This window comes from Oculina patagonica, chromosome 9, assembly GCF_052425735.1.
Source record: "Oculina patagonica isolate OP01 chromosome 9, crgOcupat, whole genome shotgun sequence".
Taxonomy (NCBI): domain Eukaryota; kingdom Metazoa; phylum Cnidaria; class Anthozoa; order Scleractinia; family Oculinidae; genus Oculina; species Oculina patagonica.
The window spans coordinates 27,055,095-27,076,016 of NC_135766.1; the positions used below are offsets into that span (position 1 = coordinate 27,055,095).

The 20,922-nt window shown below is 40.6% G+C and overlaps 3 protein-coding genes and 1 pseudogene across 4 annotated transcripts; 2 read left to right on the top strand and 2 right to left on the bottom strand.

Annotated features, from left to right (window-relative positions):
- Positions 1-6: 6 nt before the first annotated feature.
- On the bottom strand, positions 7-20,212 carry LOC144664779 (clavesin-2-like). Of its 2 annotated transcripts, none has more exons than XM_078525990.1 (3): positions 19,111-20,203; positions 2,332-2,442; positions 7-1,074 (listed from the first exon to the last, which is right to left on the bottom strand). In XM_078525990.1, the coding sequence occupies exons 1-3, from the start codon at positions 19,687-19,689 to the stop codon at positions 847-849; spliced, it is 918 nt and encodes a 305-aa protein (XP_078382116.1). In that variant the 5' UTR covers positions 19,690-20,203; the 3' UTR covers positions 7-846. The 2 variants fall into 2 exon arrangements, with proteins under 2 accessions (XP_078382116.1, XP_078382115.1); XM_078525989.1 differs by lacking the exons at positions 7-1,074; positions 2,332-2,442 and adding exons at positions 13,728-14,959; positions 17,555-17,665 and having other exon boundaries at positions 19,111-20,212.
- LOC144666672 (putative ATP-dependent RNA helicase DHX35) lies at positions 3,510-5,433 on the top strand (the record flags this gene model as incomplete). Its single annotated transcript, XM_078528061.1, has 1 exon — positions 3,510-5,433. A coding segment is annotated over one exon (1,908 nt), but the record flags the coding sequence as incomplete, so codon positions are not given.
- LOC144664834 (clavesin-2-like) lies at positions 6,905-8,921 on the bottom strand. Its single transcript, XM_078526057.1, has 2 exons — positions 8,811-8,921; positions 6,905-8,008 (listed from the first exon to the last, which is right to left on the bottom strand). Exons 1-2 carry the CDS (start codon positions 8,820-8,822, stop codon positions 7,778-7,780), a joined length of 243 nt encoding a protein of 80 aa, XP_078382183.1. The 5' UTR covers positions 8,823-8,921; the 3' UTR covers positions 6,905-7,777.
- On the top strand, positions 9,989-12,480 carry LOC144666673 (putative ATP-dependent RNA helicase DHX35 pseudogene; annotated as a pseudogene).
- Positions 20,213-20,922: the final 710 nt, after the last annotated feature.

The following is a 20,922-nucleotide window of genomic DNA, read 5'->3' on the forward strand; positions in this document are numbered from 1 at the left end:
TCTCATTGTTGGTAGCTACCCTTCAACAGCCTTATTAGCCTGCCAACAAGCCCTCTTAGAGGTAGGGGACCCTGACCCACAATCTCTAATGGAGCTTGCTCGCAGGCCATGGCCTTATGCGCCTACTGACGGGAATTAGGTGTCTGGAAAACAAAGCTAAGCTCGTATACATTACCGTATACCAAAATAATATTCTGCTCGTTCTGGCAAAGCCCTGTTCACTTTTGGGAAATAGTTTCAGTTGCGTTATTTAAAGAACAAGGAACCGAACTTCCCTCTGTGATTGAGAGAAATACTTAAAAAAAAAATGTATAACAAAGTTACTCAAAGCTAAATGCCCTTCGTTGCTGGCGGTTGAACGGCGAAGCCATAAGAGGAATGGGGAAGAGGAAGGATTTTCAGCTATCTATCATTCCCTCCCTCGATTTAATGCGCAAACTAAAAGCTTAGAAATTTCCCAAGTACACTGATGCAAGATGAAAGTGTTAAAAAATGTACAAAGCGTTCTTAGTGTTTGTCGAATGAAATCCTCATTGTACACGTCTACAACGGAATGGACGTTAACATAGCGCAAAGTATCCGTCGAATTTGTTGATTTGTTACCTTAAAATCTGATTTTTGATTGGTATGCACAGTCTGTACCCTACAAAAGATTTTACAGATCAATTTCCTTGGGGAAAAAAGCTTGGAAGCGTGTGGTGTGTAGTTCAAAACTATTTAGACCTGTGTTTCTCATTGCTGCATATTAACTTCTGTTTTCTCTGGGTTTTGTTGGGTTTGGAAGCTGCTTTTGACGCCAACATGATCTGAGAGAATTTACAGGTTCTCCATACACGTGACCTCCAATCACGTTGTTATCACGTGAGGGATTTCTTCATCCATGTCAAGATTGAGTGACCATTTAAATGGGTTCTCTCCGTACACGTGACCACCGTTCGTTCTCTCGGAGTCCAGCAGTATTCGTGCCCAGTATTCACGGTTTACTGCTGGTTTGTTTCCTCCAAACTCCGCTGGCAGAATGTCTTGGTGGCAGTGGTCGTGAAGAGTCGCCATGTTGTTACCATGAACATGAATCTACAAAAAGCAAGGAAAGAAATCAGTCAGGGAAGCAAGAAGATTATAATTATTTCTTGGTAGGAGTACCCACTATCCAGCGTTGACTGCGGGCGCTGTTGTCCTCCAGTTGATTGGATGATAACTGAGTGCTATTACTACAGAAACCCGAGTAATGTCTCTCAAAAATGAGAGACGCTACTACACAGTGGTGGATCTTGAGAGAATCCTTCCACCACGTACGCACACACTTATTGGAAGACCCACCTTCCGCTCCAGTTCTCCTCCCTTCGTTATAAGCGCGTTAGGATGCAGCTCGGGTTGGATTTCATGCGGGTCCTCTATCCAGGTAAAATCGAAGTTTGGAAATGCTGGTTTTCAGGAGGGGAAAAACCGGAGAACCCGGCAAAAAACCCTCAGAGACAAGGACAAGAACCAACAACAAACTCAACCCACATATACCGGGTCAGAATCAAACCTGGGCCACACAGGTGCCGGTTAAAATAATCTTCAGCACTCTTTTCCCTTCAAGATAAAACACCGTAGATTTCTCGGGCGATGTTTTTTTCTTCCTTTTCTTTTGACCCTTTGTTTCCATACCGACTCTCAGGCGTCCCTTTCTTACCTGGGGCAGTTCAAAAACCTGTTTCTCAAAATCTCCCTGAAAAGTTAGAGAATCCCGATTAACGGGTAGGCCTTTCTCGATTATGCTAGCATTTTTTTCGGCATTTTTTGGGAAAACGAGCATTTTTTTCGTTTTTTCTTCAAAAAAGAATTGCTAGCATTTTCTGTCACTTTTCATGACTGTGATCCAGATTTTCAGCACTCAGAACTCAGAAGGATAAATAATCCTAAAGTTTCACAATTTTGATTACATAATTTGATTGTTTTCTGTCTGTTTCGACTGTTTGTGCGTTGTGTTACTTGTGTACTTGTGTTGTGTTACTTGTGTGTGTGTTTTTTTATTAATTATTTCTTTTTAAAAAAATAAATATTTTTTTTTATAAACAAACAATTATTAAGTATCACCTGTTGTTGATATGAGCATATAATATGAAAGTTTGTACGTTTTGTTTGAAATAAAATAAAGCATTTTTTGGAAATCAAGTGGCATTTTTTAAGGAAATCAGGCATTATTTTAGCATTTTTTTGGCTTTATGCGAGAATTTCTAGTAGCATTAAATGCCAGTTTTACTAGCATAATCGAGAAAGGCCTATCAACGGGATTCCTGAAGAATGGCCAGTGCAAGCCTAACTAGGACTGCGATAGCAACTCACCCTTTTCCACATCTTTTCTTGTATGAAGGGTTTCAGTAAAGTTAATGCAGCTTTCACATACCAGGGTTCGTTCACGAAATGGAATCCAACAAATCTTGCCGGGTAATGATCCTAAAATGACAATACAACCATGAATTGTAGAAATTGTAGTTACTAGTCTTCAATATTAAATTTAGATTTTTCATCAAGACAGAGAATTTCACATACGTGGTCAAAAGCAGTGGACAATAAACTTGTTTTTTAGTCATACTATAACCTCGAAGGAGGGAGGTCTAGCATATAAGATGGGGGAATTTGTGAGAAATTTCGAAAGGAACCCCTAAAAGGTACCAGAATCCGGGTCGCTATATGTGTGGCTCAAATTCATTTTCGTCCCTACGAGTTACCAAGACAATCACCCCCTCACTCATCCTCTTCGCTCTTGTTAGTGGAGCATAAGGCTGCGATACGATCATCTCAGTCACTTTTGAATTTAAGGCCGTGTTCACACTTAGTGCCCGAGCACTGGAACCCGAGAACCGGCCGAAAAGCGTCGTGTTCAGACACAGAAAACCAAAGTACCCAAGTACCATTACAGCAAGGCGCCCAAAAGTGTGACCACTTTTAATTTATTCACATTCTTTCGTGCAGATTTAATCCAATCAGAAGTCAACTGCGAGCTATCCACGGCTTTTGATTGGATTAAATCTGCACGAAAGAATGTGAATAAATTAAAAGTGGTCACACTTTTGGGCGCCTTGCTGTAAGTGCCGGAGTACAAGGTCGTGACCCTGTACATGTGCTCAAATTATGGCTTGGGTACTTGAAAAATAGTATGTTCACACTTGTGCCTCGCGAGAATCGTACTCAGGCAACGTGTCCAGGCACAAAGTGTGCCGGAACACAGCCTAAGTCTCCCTTGGCTACACTCCAGTCATTTGAGCATTCAAAATGTAGAGACATAATTGATCTCGCTTGTACTTAAAATGGCCTTGCAAACCAGTAAACACACGCCTACAGCCCGACTGAAAATTATACTGTTCACCATTTGAAGCTCTAAAGAAGACAAGCTCTGCTAGTTGAATAATTTGCTAATAAATTTTTCCCTACTGCCAAAGAACCAGCTTTGTAACCAATTTGGTTTAAAAACATACAATTAAACTACAATTATTATTTTTTAATCAAAATGTCGATAATTGTATCTGCTTGAAAAATACGAGACTGTGATCGTTGTAGGAGAAACAGGGTGTGGAAAATCTACACAGATTCCTCAGTATTTACACGAGAGTGGTTGGACAGCTGGAAAGTGGAAAGTTTGCATTACACAGCCTCGCAGAGTGGCTGTTGTTACAGTAGCAACCAGAGTAGCTGAGGAAAGGGGATCATTTATAGGAGAAGAAGTGGGCTTTTCAATTCGATTTGATGACTGCTGTAATCCAGATATTACACGCATGAAATTTGTCACAGATGGTGTGTTACTAAGGGAGACCATGAGTGACCCTCTGTTGTCGCAGTACAGCGTGATCATGTTAGACGAGGCTCATGAGAGAACGCTTCACACAGACATCATGATAGGGCTCTTAAAGAAGATCAAGAAGAAGCGAAAGGATCTCAGGATTATTGTTTCCTCAGCCACACTTGATGCAGAGATGTTCAGAGATTTTTTCAACATGAACATCACAAGTGATCGTAGCAAAGACACTGCTGCTATTTTGTCAGTGAAAGGACGCTCCTACCCTGTAGACATCCACTACACACTAAGCCCTGTTCCTGATTACATAAAAGCGACAGTTGATACTGTCATGGGTATACACAAAGAGGAACCTCATGGTGACATTCTTGCCTTTGTTACAGGTCAAGAGGAGGTAGAAACTGTTGTTTCACAGTTGATTGAGAGAGCTAGAGCCTTACCCAAAGGATCTCAGTATCTCAAAGTTCTCTCCATGTACAGTGGGCTTCCACATACAGAACAGATGCTGGTCTTTAAACCAACTCCACACAATACAAGAAAGGTGGTAGTTGCCACAAACATTGCTGAGGCATCTATCACCATAAATGGCATTGTGTACGTCATTGACTGTGGGTTTGTGAAGCTGCGTGCTTATTCTCCTAAAGTAGGCGTGGAAAGCTTAGTGGTGGTGCCGGTATCCCAGGCATCAGCAAAACAACGTGCTGGCAGAGCAGGTCGTGTGAGATCAGGAAAGGTATACAGGCTGTATACAGAGCAAGATTTCCTTGGTCTTAAACCCTCTACAGTGCCTGAAATGCAAAGATGCAACATGGCCTCAGTTATGCTGCAGTTAAAGTGCTTGGGTATAGACAACCTTCTTCGTTTCAACTTCCCAGCTCGTCCACCTGCTCAGAGCATGATCCGTGGGCTGGAGCTTTTGTACGCGTTAGGAGCCGTTGATCAACATGGAAAGCTTGTGGACCCCCTGGGAACCAACATGGCGGAATTCCCCACAGATCCAATGATCGCCAAAATGCTTTTGTCATCAGGCGAGTTTGGTTGTTCAGAGGAAATTCTAACAATTGCTGCCATGCTGCAGATACAGAACATCTTCGTCAGCCCGAGCAGACAGAAAGCTGCAGCAGAAAATGCTAAGAGGAAGTTTTCTGTTTACGAAGGAGATCACATTACTCTACTGAATGTCTATGAGGCCTTTCTGAAGTACAAGAAGAGTTCCAAGTGGTGTCACGAGAATTTCTTGAATTACAAAGGGCTCTGTCATGCTGTTAAAATCCGAGAGCAATTCAAGAAACTCCTTTTGCAGTTTAAAGTTCCGCTGATCTCTTGCGATGGAGACATTGATTCAATTTGTCAGTGTGTAGTTAGTGGGTTCTTTGCTAATGCTGCCCGATTACATCCTTCAGGATGTTATCGCACAGTGCGAGATGACCACCCATTGTATATCCACCCAACATCAGTTCTTTACACTGAAACACCACCACAGTGGGTTGTGTACCATGAAGTGCTTCAGACCTCCAAGGAGTACATGCGAGACGTCACCAAGATTGATCCGTCATGGCTGTACAAGCTGGCTCCTCAATACTACGAGTTTGGAACAGAGAGAGAGATTGCAGCGAAGAGAGCTAAACAGGTGTAAACGAAAAGAAGAGCTTTCTTCAAGTACCGTAATGATTCGATTTAGCGCCCGGGGCGCTTATTTACTTTTGGCACCTCGAGGGAGGGCGCTTATTCGAGACAGGGCGCTTATTCGGGACAGGGCGCTTATTTAATTTCTTGAGAAACAACCAAATGTATCTAACAATAACAGAAACTGTAACAGTTAGAAATTGTTTAAAGTTCAGTTACTTTTAAAATAATTGTTCATTTTAGCAGTAAATATATACATGAACTGTACGGTTTTCCCTTTTCCCAAGGTAGAACCTTTGTCAACTTGACGTTGAGTTGTCTTTGTATTTTTGTCACCACTAGTTGACTGAATTCAGCGGTGTTGTTAGGTACAGTGAAACCCTGTTAATACGGACACCAAGGGGACAGGTCAAATTGTCCATATTAACGGGGTGTCCATATTAAGCGGGGTCTCAGAAAAAAGTCATTTATACATGTTTTATCGACACAAAGACGAAAACAAACGTTTTAACGGCAACAAAACGTTATATAATTGTACTGTAACTGTAGCAAATGCAAACTATAAACTATCTCTTAATTAATAGTTTTACAAAACTCTTATGATCTAGTCAGACACTCGAACTAAACGTTAATAATTTCAACAGTGGATTTTTTTGAAAATGCTGCACGTGGATTTACTCGAACAATTACTAGACGTTGATAATAACCAGCAATATGAACCGAGGCTGTTGCTGTTAGTGGCAAGCAAAGGACCGAAGAAGAGAACAAGCTATAGCTGAAACAAAAAGCAAAGAAAGTGAAACTTTTAAATAGGAACAGCAGTCAGAAAACCTTGACTGTTGTTCCTTTTTAGAATTCGTCGAATGCTGTCTTTATTTGACCAGGGTCCAATGTCTTCAAGTTAGCAAATAAACGCGACAGTAAAAATTAACAGTCAACAGATAAACGTTGTCCGTAAAGCGGGGTCGTATTAACGGGTGTCCGTATTAAGCGGGTTATTTTTAGAGAAAATGTACGAGGTTTTCGTCGGGACCAACGAAACTGTCCGTAATACCGGGGTGTCCGTATTAAGCGGGTGTCCGTTAAGCGGGGTTCCACTGTACACAGTATTTACTGGTATGTGAATGACAAATGTACCTTTTGGGCTTGAAAATTCAGCCAAATGGAACTAGTTTGAATGGCTTTTGTAAAATCCAAATAACGATCAGATAGCCCATTCGCAGGCACAGGCCATCTTAAGGAATAAAAGACAAATTCCAATTTATCCTACTCATAGAGGTTATCCTGTCAAATTCACTCACTCATCTACATATACGCAGACACGTTCGTTTGGCTCTGTGCACAATCTGTCCTCCAAAAAAATTGCGTGACGAGCCAAAAGAACGGCGACCTCTCTCCCACTTATCCTCTTCGCCACAGTGGTGTCCATGCTAGGTCAAACGCACTCCTCTAATCTTTGATTACTACTTGTTAAGTACACAGTGTTAAGAGAATGAAAATACAACAAAATAAAACTGGAAGAAATTGCTTTATTCTCATTGTTGGTAGCTACCCTTCAACAGCCTTATTTGCCTGCCAACAAGCCCTCTTAAAGGTAGGGGACCCTGATCCACAACCTCTAATGGAGCTTGCTTGCAGGCCATGGCCTTTTGCGCCTACTGACGGGAATTAGGTGTCTGGAAAACAAAGCTAAGCTCGTATACATTACCGTATACCAAAATAATATTCTGCTCGTTCGGACACAGCCCTGTTAACTTTTGTGAGATAGTTTCAGTTGCGTTATTTTAAGAACTAGAAACCGAACTTCTCTCTGTGATTAAGAGAAATACATTAAAAATTTTATAACAAAGTTACTCAAAGCTAAATGCCCTTCGTTGCTGGCGGTTGAACGGCGAAGCCATAAGAGGAATGGGGAATAGGAAGGATTTCCAGCTACCTATCATTCCGATTTAATGCGCAAACTAAAAGCTTAGAAATTTCCCAAGTACACTGTTGCAAGATGAAAGTGTTAAAAAAATGTACAAAGCGTTCTTAGTGCTTGTCAAATGAAATCCTCATTGTACACGTCTACAAAGGAATGGACGTTAACATAGCGCAAAGTATCCATCGAATTTGTTGATTTGTTACCTTAAAATCTGATTTTTGATTGGTATGCACAGTCTACCCTACAAAAGATTTTACAGATCAGTTTTTTTGGGGGGAAAGCTTGGAAGCGTGTGGTGTGTAGTTCAAAACTATTTAGACCTGTGTTTCTCATTGCTGCATATTAACTTCTGTTTTCTCTGGGTTTTGTTGGATTTGGAAGCTGCTTTTGACGCCAACATGATTTGAGAGAATTTTACAGGTTCTCTCCATGCACGTGACCTCTTATCACGTTGTTATCACGTGAGGGATGTCTTCTTCATCCATGTCAAGATTGAGTGACCATTTAAATGGGTTCTCCCCGTACACGTGACCACCGTTCGTTCTCTCGGAATCCAGCAGTATTTGTGCCCAGTATTCACGGTTTACCGCTGGTTTGTTTCCTCCAAACTCCGCTGGCAGAATGTCTTGGTGGCAGTGGTCGTGAAGAGTCGCCATGTTGTTACCATGAACATGAATCTACAGAAAGTAAGGGAAGAAATCAGTCAGGAAAGTAAGAACATTACTTTTTTTTATAGGAATACCCTCTTCCGGCGTTAGGTTACAAGCAGTCTCCCTTTCGCTCTAAAATCCAGCAGGACCAACGCGAAAATAGCGAACGAGAGAGCGCTCATTATTTTCAGCGGCGTTCGACCCCAAGACTTGAGGGCAAAAGAGAAACTAGTAGCAGTCTATTCCAGTGTTGACGTGCGCGCCGTTTACCTTCAGCTGATTGGATGATGATACCTAAGTGAAATGTTAGTACAACAGAAATCCTCGACAGCGACGCTACTTCTGAGGAGAGCCCCCCACCCACCCCCGACACACACTTCTATTGGAAGAATCACCTCCACCCCAGTCCCCTGCCGTTTTGAGCGCGCTGCGGTCTGCTACTGCTACACACTTCCAGTCATCAGTATGGATTCTTTCAGATAACGCTAACTCTAGCGTCCGTAGCTGGTGGGATATTTCACACGAGTGCTTTGGTTTGACTGGTTTCGGTGGCGAAGCTGGACGGAAACGAAAGTACTCGCAACAAAATCTTACCAGCTACACTCTTCAGTTTCCCTTCAAGTTAAAACACAGTAGATTCCCGGGCGATAAGTTTTCTTTCCCTTTGTTTTCATGTCGGCTTAGTTAAGTTCTCAGGCGTTTCTTTCTTACATGGGGCAGTTTAAAGATCAATTTCTAAAGTATCTCCCCTGAAAAGTTAGAAAACCCAGTTAAAGAAATGTTAAAAGAATGGCTTGTGCAAACCTAACTAGGACTCATATCAACTCACCCTTTTCCACATCTTTTCTTGTATGAAGGGTTTCAGTAAAGTTAATGCAGCTTTCACATACCAGGGTTCGTTCACGAAATGGAATCCAACAAATCTTGCCTGGTAATGATCCTAAAATGACAATACAACCATGAATTGTAGAAATTGTAGTTACTAGTCTTCAATATTAAATTTAGATTTTTCATCAAGACAGAGAATTTCACATACGTGGTCAAAAGCAGTGGACAATAAACTTGTTTTTTAGTCATACTATAACCTCGAAGGAGGGAGGTCTAGCATATAAGATGGGGGAATTTGTGAGAAATTTCGAAAGGAACCCCTAAAAGGTACCAGAATCCGGGTCGCTATATGTGTGGCTCAAATTCATTTTCGTCCCTACGAGTTACCAAGACAATCACCCCCTCACTCATCCTCTTCGCTCTTGTTAGTGGAGCATAAGGCTGCGATACGATCATCTCAGTCACTTTTGAATTTAAGGCCGTGTTCACACTTAGTGCCCGAGCACTGGAACCCGAGAACCGGCCGAAAAGCGTCGTGTTCAGACACAGAAAACCAAAGTACCCAAGTACCATTACAGCAAGGCGCCCAAAAGTGTGACCACTTTTAATTTATTCACATTCTTTCGTGCAGATTTAATCCAATCAGAAGTCAACTGCGAGCTATCCACGGCTTTTGATTGGATTAAATCTGCACGAAAGAATGTGAATAAATTAAAAGTGGTCACACTTTTGGGCGCCTTGCTGTAAGTGCCGGAGTACAAGGTCGTGACCCTGTACATGTGCTCAAATTATGGCTTGGGTACTTGAAAAATAGTATGTTCACACTTGTGCCTCGCGAGAATCGTACTCAGGCAACGTGTCCAGGCACAAAGTGTGCCGGAACACAGCCTAAGTCTCCCTTGGCTACACTCCAGTCATTTGAGCATTCAAAATGTAGAGACATAATTGATCTCGCTTGTACTTAAAATGGCCTTGCAAACCAGTAAACACACGCCTACAGCCCGACTGAAAATTATACTGTTCACCATTTGAAGCTCTAAAGAAGACAAGCTCTGCTAGTTGAATAATTTGCTAATAAATTTTTCCCTACTGCCAAAGAACCAGCTTTGTAACCAATTTGGTTTAAAAACATACAATTAAACTACAATTATTATTTTTTAATCAAAATGTCGATAATTGTATCTGCTTGAAAAATACGAGACTGTGATCGTTGTAGGAGAAACAGGGTGTGGAAAATCTACACAGATTCCTCAGTATTTACACGAGAGTGGTTGGACAGCTGGAAAGTGGAAAGTTTGCATTACACAGCCTCGCAGAGTGGCTGTTGTTACAGTAGCAACCAGAGTAGCTGAGGAAAGGGGATCATTTATAGGAGAAGAAGTGGGCTTTTCAATTCGATTTGATGACTGCTGTAATCCAGATATTACACGCATGAAATTTGTCACAGATGGTGTGTTACTAAGGGAGACCATGAGTGACCCTCTGTTGTCGCAGTACAGCGTGATCATGTTAGACGAGGCTCATGAGAGAACGCTTCACACAGACATCATGATAGGGCTCTTAAAGAAGATCAAGAAGAAGCGAAAGGATCTCAGGATTATTGTTTCCTCAGCCACACTTGATGCAGAGATGTTCAGAGATTTTTTCAACATGAACATCACAAGTGATCGTAGCAAAGACACTGCTGCTATTTTGTCAGTGAAAGGACGCTCCTACCCTGTAGACATCCACTACACACTAAGCCCTGTTCCTGATTACATAAAAGCGACAGTTGATACTGTCATGGGTATACACAAAGAGGAACCTCATGGTGACATTCTTGCCTTTGTTACAGGTCAAGAGGAGGTAGAAACTGTTGTTTCACAGTTGATTGAGAGAGCTAGAGCCTTACCCAAAGGATCTCAGTATCTCAAAGTTCTCTCCATGTACAGTGGGCTTCCACATACAGAACAGATGCTGGTCTTTAAACCAACTCCACACAATACAAGAAAGGTGGTAGTTGCCACAAACATTGCTGAGGCATCTATCACCATAAATGGCATTGTGTACGTCATTGACTGTGGGTTTGTGAAGCTGCGTGCTTATTCTCCTAAAGTAGGCGTGGAAAGCTTAGTGGTGGTGCCGGTATCCCAGGCATCAGCAAAACAACGTGCTGGCAGAGCAGGTCGTGTGAGATCAGGAAAGGTATACAGGCTGTATACAGAGCAAGATTTCCTTGGTCTTAAACCCTCTACAGTGCCTGAAATGCAAAGATGCAACATGGCCTCAGTTATGCTGCAGTTAAAGTGCTTGGGTATAGACAACCTTCTTCGTTTCAACTTCCCAGCTCGTCCACCTGCTCAGAGCATGATCCGTGGGCTGGAGCTTTTGTACGCGTTAGGAGCCGTCGATCAACATGGAAAGCTTGTGGACCCCCTGGGAACCAACATGGCAGAATTCCCCACAGATCCAATGATCGCCAAAATGCTTTTGTCATCAGGCGAGTTTGGTTGTTCAGAGGAAATTCTAACAATTGCTGCCATGCTGCAGATACAGAACATCTTCGTCAGTCCAAGCAGACAGAAAGCTGCAGCAGAAAATGCTAAGAGGAAGTTTTCTGTTTACGAAGGAGATCACATTACTCTACTGAATGTCTATGAGGCCTTTCTGAAGTACAAGAAGAGTTCCAAGTGGTGTCACGAGAATTTCTTGAATTACAAAGGGCTCTGTCATGCTGTTAAAATCCGAGAGCAATTCAAGAAACTCCTTTTGCAGTTTAAAGTTCCGCTGATCTCTTGCGATGGAGACATTGATTCAATTTGTCAGTGTGTAGTTAGTGGGTTCTTTGCTAATGCTGCCCGATTACATCCTTTAGGATGTTATCGCACAGTGCGAGATGACCACCCATTGTATATCCACCCAACATCAGTTCTTTACACTGAAACACCACCACAGTGGGTTGTGTACCATGAAGTGCTTCAGACCTCCAAGGAGTACATGCGAGACGTCACCAAGATTGATCCGTCATGGCTGTACAAGCTGGCTCCTCAATACTACGAGTTTGGAACAGAGAGAGAGATTGCAGCGAAGAGAGCTAAACACGTGTAAACGAAAAGAAGAGCTTTCTTCAAGTACCGTAATGATTCGATTTAGCGCCCGGGGCGCTTATTTACTTTTGGCACCTCGAGGGAGGGCGCTTATTCGAGACAGGGCGCTTATTCGGGACAGGGCGCTTATTTAATTTCTTGAGAAACAACCAAATGTATCTAACAATAACAGAAACTGTAACAGTTAGAAATTGTTTAAAGTTCAGTTACTTTTAAAATAATTGTTCATTTTAGCAGTAAATATATACATGAACTGTACGGCGAACAGTCAGGAGTTTATGTAGTTGACGTCAATGACTTCAGTATGGGCAGTTATCCACAATAGGGGCACTTATTTATTAATTAGAATAGGGGTGCTTATAAGAACGGGGGCGCTAATTAGAATGGGGGCGCTTATTGGAATAGGGGCGCTTATTTACAAAAACACATTCGAAGGGGGGCGTTTATTCGGAAGGGGGCGCTTATTTGAAGGAGGGCGCTAAATCGAATCATTACGGTACTCTTATATAACGTTTTAAGTTTTCTAGCTCCACTGTATAAAATGTATATAGAATATAACTCACCTTTGAGTTTAAACCCTATAAATGTATAGTTTTTCCCTTTTCGCAAGGTAGAACCTTTGTCAACTTGACGTTGAGTTGTCTTTGTATTTTTGTCACCACTAGTTGACTGAATTCAGCGGTGTTGTTAGGTACAGTGAAACCCTGTTAATACGGACACCAAGGGGACAGGTCAAATTGTCCATATTAACGGGGTGTCCATATTAAGCGGGGTCTCAGAAAAAAGTCATTTATACATGTTTTATCGACACAAAGACGAAAACAAACGTTTTAACGGCAACAAAACGTTATATAATTGTACTGTAACTGTAGCAAATGCAAACTATAAACTATCTCTTAATTAATAGTTTTACAAAACTCTTATGATCTAGTCAGACACTCGAACTAAACGTTAATAATTTCAACAGTGGATTTTTTTGAAAATGCTGCACGTGGATTTACTCGAACAATTACTAGACGTTGATAATAACCAGCAATATGAACCGAGGCTGTTGCTGTTAGTGGCAAGCAAAGGACCGAAGAAGAGAACAAGCTATAGCTGAAACAAAAAGCAAAGAAAGTGAAACTTTTAAATAGGAACAGCAGTCAGAAAACCTTGACTGTTGTTCCTTTTTAGAATTCGTCGAATGCTGTCTTTATTTGACCAGGGTCCAATGTCTTCAAGTTAGCAAATAAACGCGACAGTAAAAATTAACAGTCAACAGATAAACGTTGTCCGTAAAGCGGGGTCGTATTAACGGGTGTCCGTATTAAGCGGGTTATTTTTAGAGAAAATGTACGAGGTTTTCGTCGGGACCAACGAAACTGTCCGTAATACCGGGGTGTCCGTATTAAGCGGGTGTCCGTTAAGCGGGGTTCCACTGTACACAGTATTTACTGGTATGTGAATGACAAATGTACCTTTTGGGCTTGAAAATTCAGCCAAATGGAACTAGTTTGAATGGCTTTTGTAAAATCCAAATAACGATCAGATAGCCCATTCGCAGGCACAGGCCATCTTAAGGAATAAAAGACAAATTCCAATTTATCCTACTCATAGAGGTTATCCTGTCAAATTCACTCACTCATCTACATATACGCAGACACGTTCGTTTGGCTCTGTGCACAATCTGTCCTCCAAAAAAATTGCGTGACGAGCCAAAAGAACGGCGACCTCTCTCCCACTTATCCTCTTCGCCACAGTGGTGTCCATGCTAGGTCAAACGCACTCCTCTAATCTTTGATTACTACTTGTTAAGTACACAGTGTTAAGAGAATGAAAATACAACAAAATAAAACTGGAAGAAGTTGCTTTATTCTCATTGTTTGTAGCTACCCTTCAACAGCCTTATTAGCCTGCGAACAAGCTCTCTAAAGCCCTGACCAGACGGCAACGCAAGTAGACGCAAGTTCAAAAACGTGCGTCCACTTGCGACTCCGTTTGGCCAGGACTTGCGTGCACTTGCGTTGACTTGCGTTCACTTTGATCGAGATCAAATTTGCACTTAAGTTAACGCAATTTTTTCACCGTTTGGCCACCCAACGCAAGTCAACGCATTTTTGCAGTTTACTTCAAATACTGAATTGCAGTGCCTCGTAGCATTTTAAATGACTTTTTGCAAACTTGTACGCAAGTTGAACTTGCGTCCACGTGCGTTGCCTTTTGGCTAGTGCTTAAGATTTAGGAGACCCTAACCAGCCCCCCCCCCCCCCCCCCCCCCCCTGTATAAAAAGCAACTGTAAAAACTAAATACCCATCGTAGCTGGCAGTTGAACGGTGAAGCCATGAGACTGATGAGAGAAATGGAAAGAGGGAAGATTTCCAGCTACCTATCATTCCCTTCCGCGATTTTTGTTTATAAGCAAACTTAAAGCTAAGAAATTTCCCAATTACGCTGTTACGAGATGAAAGTGTAAAAAGTAAAAATAAACTTGGTAGTCGGCGTATGTGCAACATGTACAAAGCGTTCGTAGTGCTTGTCCTCATCGTACAAAGAAATGGATGTGAACATTGCGCAAAGCATCCGTCTGATTTGCTGATTTGTTACCTAAAATCTGATTTTTAACTGGTATGTTCAGACTGTACCCTGTAAGATTTTACAGATCAAATTTTCCTGGGAAAAAAGCTTGGAAGCGTGTTGTGTGTAGTTCAAAACTAATTTGATCCGTTCTTCTCATTACTGCATATTAACTTCTGTTTTCTCTGGGTTTTGTTCAATTTGTTGGAAGCTGTTTTTGACGTCAACATGATTTGAGATAATTTTACAGGTTCTCTCCATACACGTGACCTCTTATCACGTTGTTATCACGTGAGGGATTTCTTCTTCACCCATGTCAAGATTGAGTGACCATTTAAATGGGTTCTCTCCGTACACGTGACCACCGTTCGTTCTCTCGGAATCCAGCAGTATTCGTGCCCAGTATTCACGGTTCACCGCTGGTTTGTTTCCTCCAAACTCCGCTGGAAGAATGTCTTGGTGGCAGTGGTCGTGAAGAGTCGCCATGTTGTTACCATGAACATGAATCTACAAAAAGCAAGGAAAGAAATCAAAAAGGGAAGCGAAGAGATTATAATTATTTCTTGGTAGGTAAGTAAGTAAGTAACGTCTTTATTTATAGAGGGTAGCACTTAATAGCTATAAAGCTAACAAACTCGTGGCCCTCCTATTTACAAGTATTAAAAAAATCTAAGATACACAATAAAAACCCTACGATATACAATAATATATAAGAAACGAATTATCAATTAAAATACTCTTATATACTTAAATAATTTTTAATATCTGATTATCACAAATATTTTATAGCTCAAGTATTTTTAAATTCCCTTTTTACATATTTTTTTAATACCTATTAATTGTTATGAAATTTAGCGATATAAAATCACGACGTTTCGACCTCTCCGAGGTCATTTTCAAGTGCGAATAAAAATATAAAATTAGCATAAATATATTAAAAATAGTAAAATAGGCAAAGTTGTCACGAACGCTGAAATGCGATAAAATATGTAAAAATAAGTGACAAAATATTAATGAAGTTAAAAAGGGTTAAAAACTTAAAAATACAGAAACAATAAGAGTAATTAAAAAGAAAAAACCGACCTAAACAAATAGTTTTGCGCGGATGGAATCGCATTGTTTGTTCAGAGTTGGTTTCAGTTCTTTGATAAAAAACATTTCATAAATAAGGCAGTCAAACTTGCTCTGACACTTCTTCAAAATTCTAAAAAACTGCGCAATGTCATCTGGGGCCATACCGTGTTGTTCCTTGAGGTGATTACCAATGGCCGATCCCTTCTAGACACGAAGGTGTACCGAAAGCCTACGGACACCGGGCTATTGTTACACTATCATAGCCATGTGGATGTAAGATATAAACGATCACTATTGAACACCATGCTCAACCGTGCATTCAAGCTCTCTTCTTCGTGGAAATTGTTTCATCAAGAGTGTGAACGTCTCAAAGTGACCTTTTCCCGTCTGTGCTACCCAGAAGAACTTGTACAGTCTACCATCCGTCAATTTATTGAGTCTAAAGTGTCCGAGGGTGCACCTACCCAACAAAACGATCTTGAGAAGCAAGACCCAATCAGAATCGTGCTGCCTTTCAAAGACCAGAAATCTGCAAATTCGGTCCGCAGACAACTTGGAGACCTCAGCCGGAAGATCAAGGTAGACATCAGCCCCGTGTACACGAGTCGGAAAATCAAGGATGAAATCAAAGTGAGGGAAGACAAGCCACCCCTTGTGAATCAACAATGCGTTGTGTATAATTTTCAGTGTAACCTGTGTGATGCAGGGTATGTCGGATACACGTGCCGACATCTTCACCAACGAATTGAAGAACACAAGGGATCGGCCATAATCACCTCAAGGAACAACACGGTATGGCCCCAGATGACATTGCGCAGTTTTTTAGAATTTTGAAGAAGTGTCAGAACAAGTTTGACTGCCTTATTTATGAAATGTTTTTTATCAAAGAACTGAAACCAACTCTGAACAAACAATGCGATTCCATCCGCGCAAAACTATTTGTTTAGGTCGGTTTTTTCTTTTTAATTACTCTTATTGTTTCTGTATTTTTAAGTTTTTAACCCTTTTTAACTTCATTAATATTTTGTCACTTATTTTTACATATTTTATTGCATTTCAGCGTTCGTGACAATTTTGCCTATTTTACTATTTTTAATATATTTATGCTAATTTTATATTTTTATTCGCACTTGAAAATGACCTCGGAGAGGTCGAAACGTCGTGATTTTATATCGCTAAATTTCATAACAAAATCTATATCCAAGAAGTTACTTATCAGGACCTATTAATTGTGTCCCCAAATTAGTATGGGATTTTCCCAGGCTATGTGGCCTTGACACATTAATAAAGTTTATCTATCTATCTATCTAAACTAATTTAAAAAAATCTGTATTCGAAATAAGATCTTAAATTTAAAAATGATCAATCAGCGTTGATTATCCAGCGTTGTCTGCGTGCGCTGTTGTCCTCCAGTTGATTGGATGATAACTGAGTGCTATTACTACAGAAACCCGAGTAATGTCTCTTAAAAATAAGAGACGCTACTACACAGTGGTGGATCTTGAGAGAAACCCTCCACCACGTACGCACACACTTATTGGAGACCCACCTTCCGCTCCAGTCCTCCTCCCTTCGTTATAAGCGCGTTAGGATGCAGCTCGGGTTGGATTTCATGCGGCTCCTCTATCCAGGTAAAATCAAAGTTTGGAAATGCTCGTTTTCAGGAGGGAGGAAAACCGGAGAACCCGGAAAAAAACCCTTCAGAGCAAGGACAAGAACCAACAACAAACTCAACCCATATATACCGGGTCAGAATCAAACCTGGGCCACATAGGCATCGGTTAAAATAATCTTCAGCACTCTTTTCCCTTCAAGAGATAAAACACCGTAGATTCCCGGGCGATGTTTTTTTCTTCCTTTTCTTTCGACCCTTTGTTTCCATACCGGCTCTCAGGCGTCCCTTTCTTACCTGGGGTAGTTCAAAAACCTGTTTCTCAAAATCTCCCTGAAAAGTTAGAGAATCCCGATTAACGGGATTCCTGAAGAATGGCCAGTGCAAGCCTAACTAGGACTGCGATAGCAACTCACCCTTTTCCACATCTTTTCTTGTATGAAGGGTTTCAGTAAAGTTAATGCAGCTTTCAAATACCAGGGTTCGTTCACGAAATGGAATCCAACAAATCTTGCGGGGTAATGATCCTAAAAACGACAATACAACCATGAATTGTAGTTACTAGTCTTCAATATTAAATTTAGATTTTTCATCAAGACAGAGAATTTCACATACGTGGTCAAAAGCAGTGGACAATAAACTTGTTTTTTAGTCATACTATAACCTCGAAGGAGGGAGGTCTAGCATATAAGATGGGGGTATTTGTGAGAAATTTCGAAAGGAACCCCTAAAAGGTACCAGAATCCGGGTCGCTTTATGTGTGGCTCAAATTCATTTTCGTCCCTACGAGTTACCAAGACAATCACCCCCTCACTCATCCTCTTCGCTCTTGTTAGTGGAGCATAAGGCTGCGATACGATCACCTCGGCCACTTTTAATTTAAGGGCCGTGTTCACACTTAGTGCCCGAGCACTGGTACCTGAGCACCGGCAAAAAATAGCGTCGTGTTCAGACACAGAAAACCAAAGTACACAAGTACTATAAAGTGCCCGAGTGCTAAAAAAAATAAATAAATAAATAAAAAGTTTGGATGCAGATGACCACGCAAAGAAGAATGAAACTACTTGGCATGTCTGATGCCTTCAGTTTCCTAACGTTATAGTACTTGCACTGAAGAAAATAAAACTAGCTCTGCTATTTGAAATACAGTAAAACCTGCGAGTAAGAAGCTAACATTTAAGAACCTGTTTATAGGCTAAAATTTTATATTAGACCCAATTTTATAAGAACCTATTTAGCCTAAAATTTAAAATATAGGTTCTTATTTTCTAAAATTGATTTAAAATGTTTACTTTTGGGAAAATAAGGCTGGACAAGACTTTAAGCCTATTTTTCGCTAGCGATTCAAGCACAAGCGCGATCACGCAAAATGGACAAATTTTGATCCTCGCTCGCGGCAAGCACAAGCACAAGCATCCAAATGCAACGCGTTTAATTGTGCTTTTGCTTGAGTCGAAGCCTTTTTCACGGAGATTTAGAGCTGTTATCCTTGCGCTTGTGCTTGCGTCGCTACTGTACGTGTATACAATGTCATGTTCTGAATGATTAGTACTTCATTTTAACATAAACACTTGTGTGGTATGCAAATTTTATACAAATATCACTAAAAGTTCTATTAGCAGCAATGTAAATTTTTCCTCAGAAAATAAGAACCTGTTAACTACCATTTATGTAAGAACCTGTTTAGGCTAACCTGGAAAAACTAGGTTCTTACTCGCGGGATTTCACTGTATTGGCCAAAACATTTTACCCTTCTGCCGATTAACCAGTCTTGCAATCAATAAAAAACACGCAATTATTTTTTCAATCAAAATGTCGATAATTAAAAAATGATTGAATATTTAATTAATGACTCTGTAGAACATTCCTAACTTCCCCCAAACTGCTTTGAACCGCAAAACACGAAATGCATTGCCTTACACCGGATACCGTTATATTTCACCTTGATACCTTATGTCCCTTGTAGACTCACCTGGAACATTGCGAAGACTTGTCGAATAAACGACAAGGACAAATTGGAAGCGTGAGTGGCAGTCCAGCCCGAAAAATCAGCGATAACTACAATTCCATTTAGTTGAGTGTCATCGTCCTCGATTAAGCGTTCCATACTCATAATAAAACCCTTCAAAATTTCTTCTGTGCCGTAAGTTTCGCTGTCCCAACTTCCAGCGAAAATTATAATCATTTTCGCTCCATTCTGATTGGTGTAGGGTAGAACGCAGGGAAAACCGTCTTCTATAACATGATGTAAATGCCAAGCTGAGAGGTTTTGAAAAACGGCGACATTTTTGGTGCGGAATTTAAAGTAGTTGCACAAAAGTTGAAATGATTCTTCCACTTGATATCTGCGTGCTCGTAGGAAGATTAACAGAAAAGCGTCCTCGTCGCTACGTTCAAGGTCACGGCAATTGTTGTTCATGTGTTGATTCATTTTCGAGCGGAGTGCTTTAATTTTCTCTTCATGTCGATTTTGTAGCGGTTCTTTATGGTCCGATGAATCCTTCTCCTGCTTGCCTGCTATCTGCTGTGTAAATTGTCCAGGGTTATCCATATCGCTTATTCACTGAAGACCGGCGCTATAACTTCCTGCGAAATATGCCGTGATATCTGTGATATGATCAGTTGCCGGTCAGTTATAATATCTGACCAACTGCGACCAAACAGTTATTTTTACGTTCATCAGCTACATTCCAAACATATATTGAATATATTTCCCTGACTGAAGACTCGTTAAAATCACTCGCCTCTCCGTGCTGATCTGTAGCAGATCTACTCAGTATGTGACTACACTTGTGTAAATCAAAACAAGAAGACTTTTAAACCGAAAATTTAGGCAGAAGAAATAAAGGGCGGGCTGCTAGGTTACTGAAGTTCTGCGCGAAACTTCTGGACTGCGACTTGTTGTATTGTCTTTTTGTTAACAGTGATTGTTTTCGTTTGACATCTAAAGCGAGTTTTCCAAAAATAAAGCATGTTAATTTATTGTTCATGCCTGATGGAATACGTTTCGCACTTGGTTGAGTAACTAAAATAATGACTTTAACAGAGTCCCCCGGGAAAACGTTATCCAAAACAAAAGCTATGCCTTCATGCATTGTTTTCCTGCTCAAATGCATCAATGTACGTGTTTCTATTAGCATTTATTTATGCTAATAGAGCCGCAGATTAAAACTTTAATACAAATCAGTGACAAATTACTTGCTATACTGGAGGCAATGTTGCCAGCCTTAATAAATGGCACACAATGCATGCAGAAGCGATGACGTTTCACAAGGGGTCTTACATAGTTTTGAGGAAATTTGTCAAAAACTTATCGTAAATAAAAGTAGTTGAAAAGACTGTTATACAACTGCAACTTACATTTTTCAAGCATAAGAAGCAATGTAAGTGATTGTATAAATAGCATAGTTAGGATCTGATTGAATTTAAATATATACAGTACTTAAAAATTCACAGGCAAACTGCAATTAATACATTTTCTTGGTAGATTTGCTCAATTGAACAACAGTTATATTTTATTTTAGATTTCCCTATGTTGTCTCAACAGAGATTGTGTTATCTGATGAACGACATACGATACGCGCGAGCAAGCTTTTAAAGAAAGTTATACCAACTTAGTTTGTAATCGAAAAATTATTGAAAAAGCTTTACAAATGCGGTTACTTATATACGATTCGTACACGCGTCTATTGTTATTTAACCGAGTATAAAAAGTGTGCTTACACCAAGATGTGAAAAGTAATTACAACAGAACATAAGGTCCTTTGATGAAAGCGTAACCTAA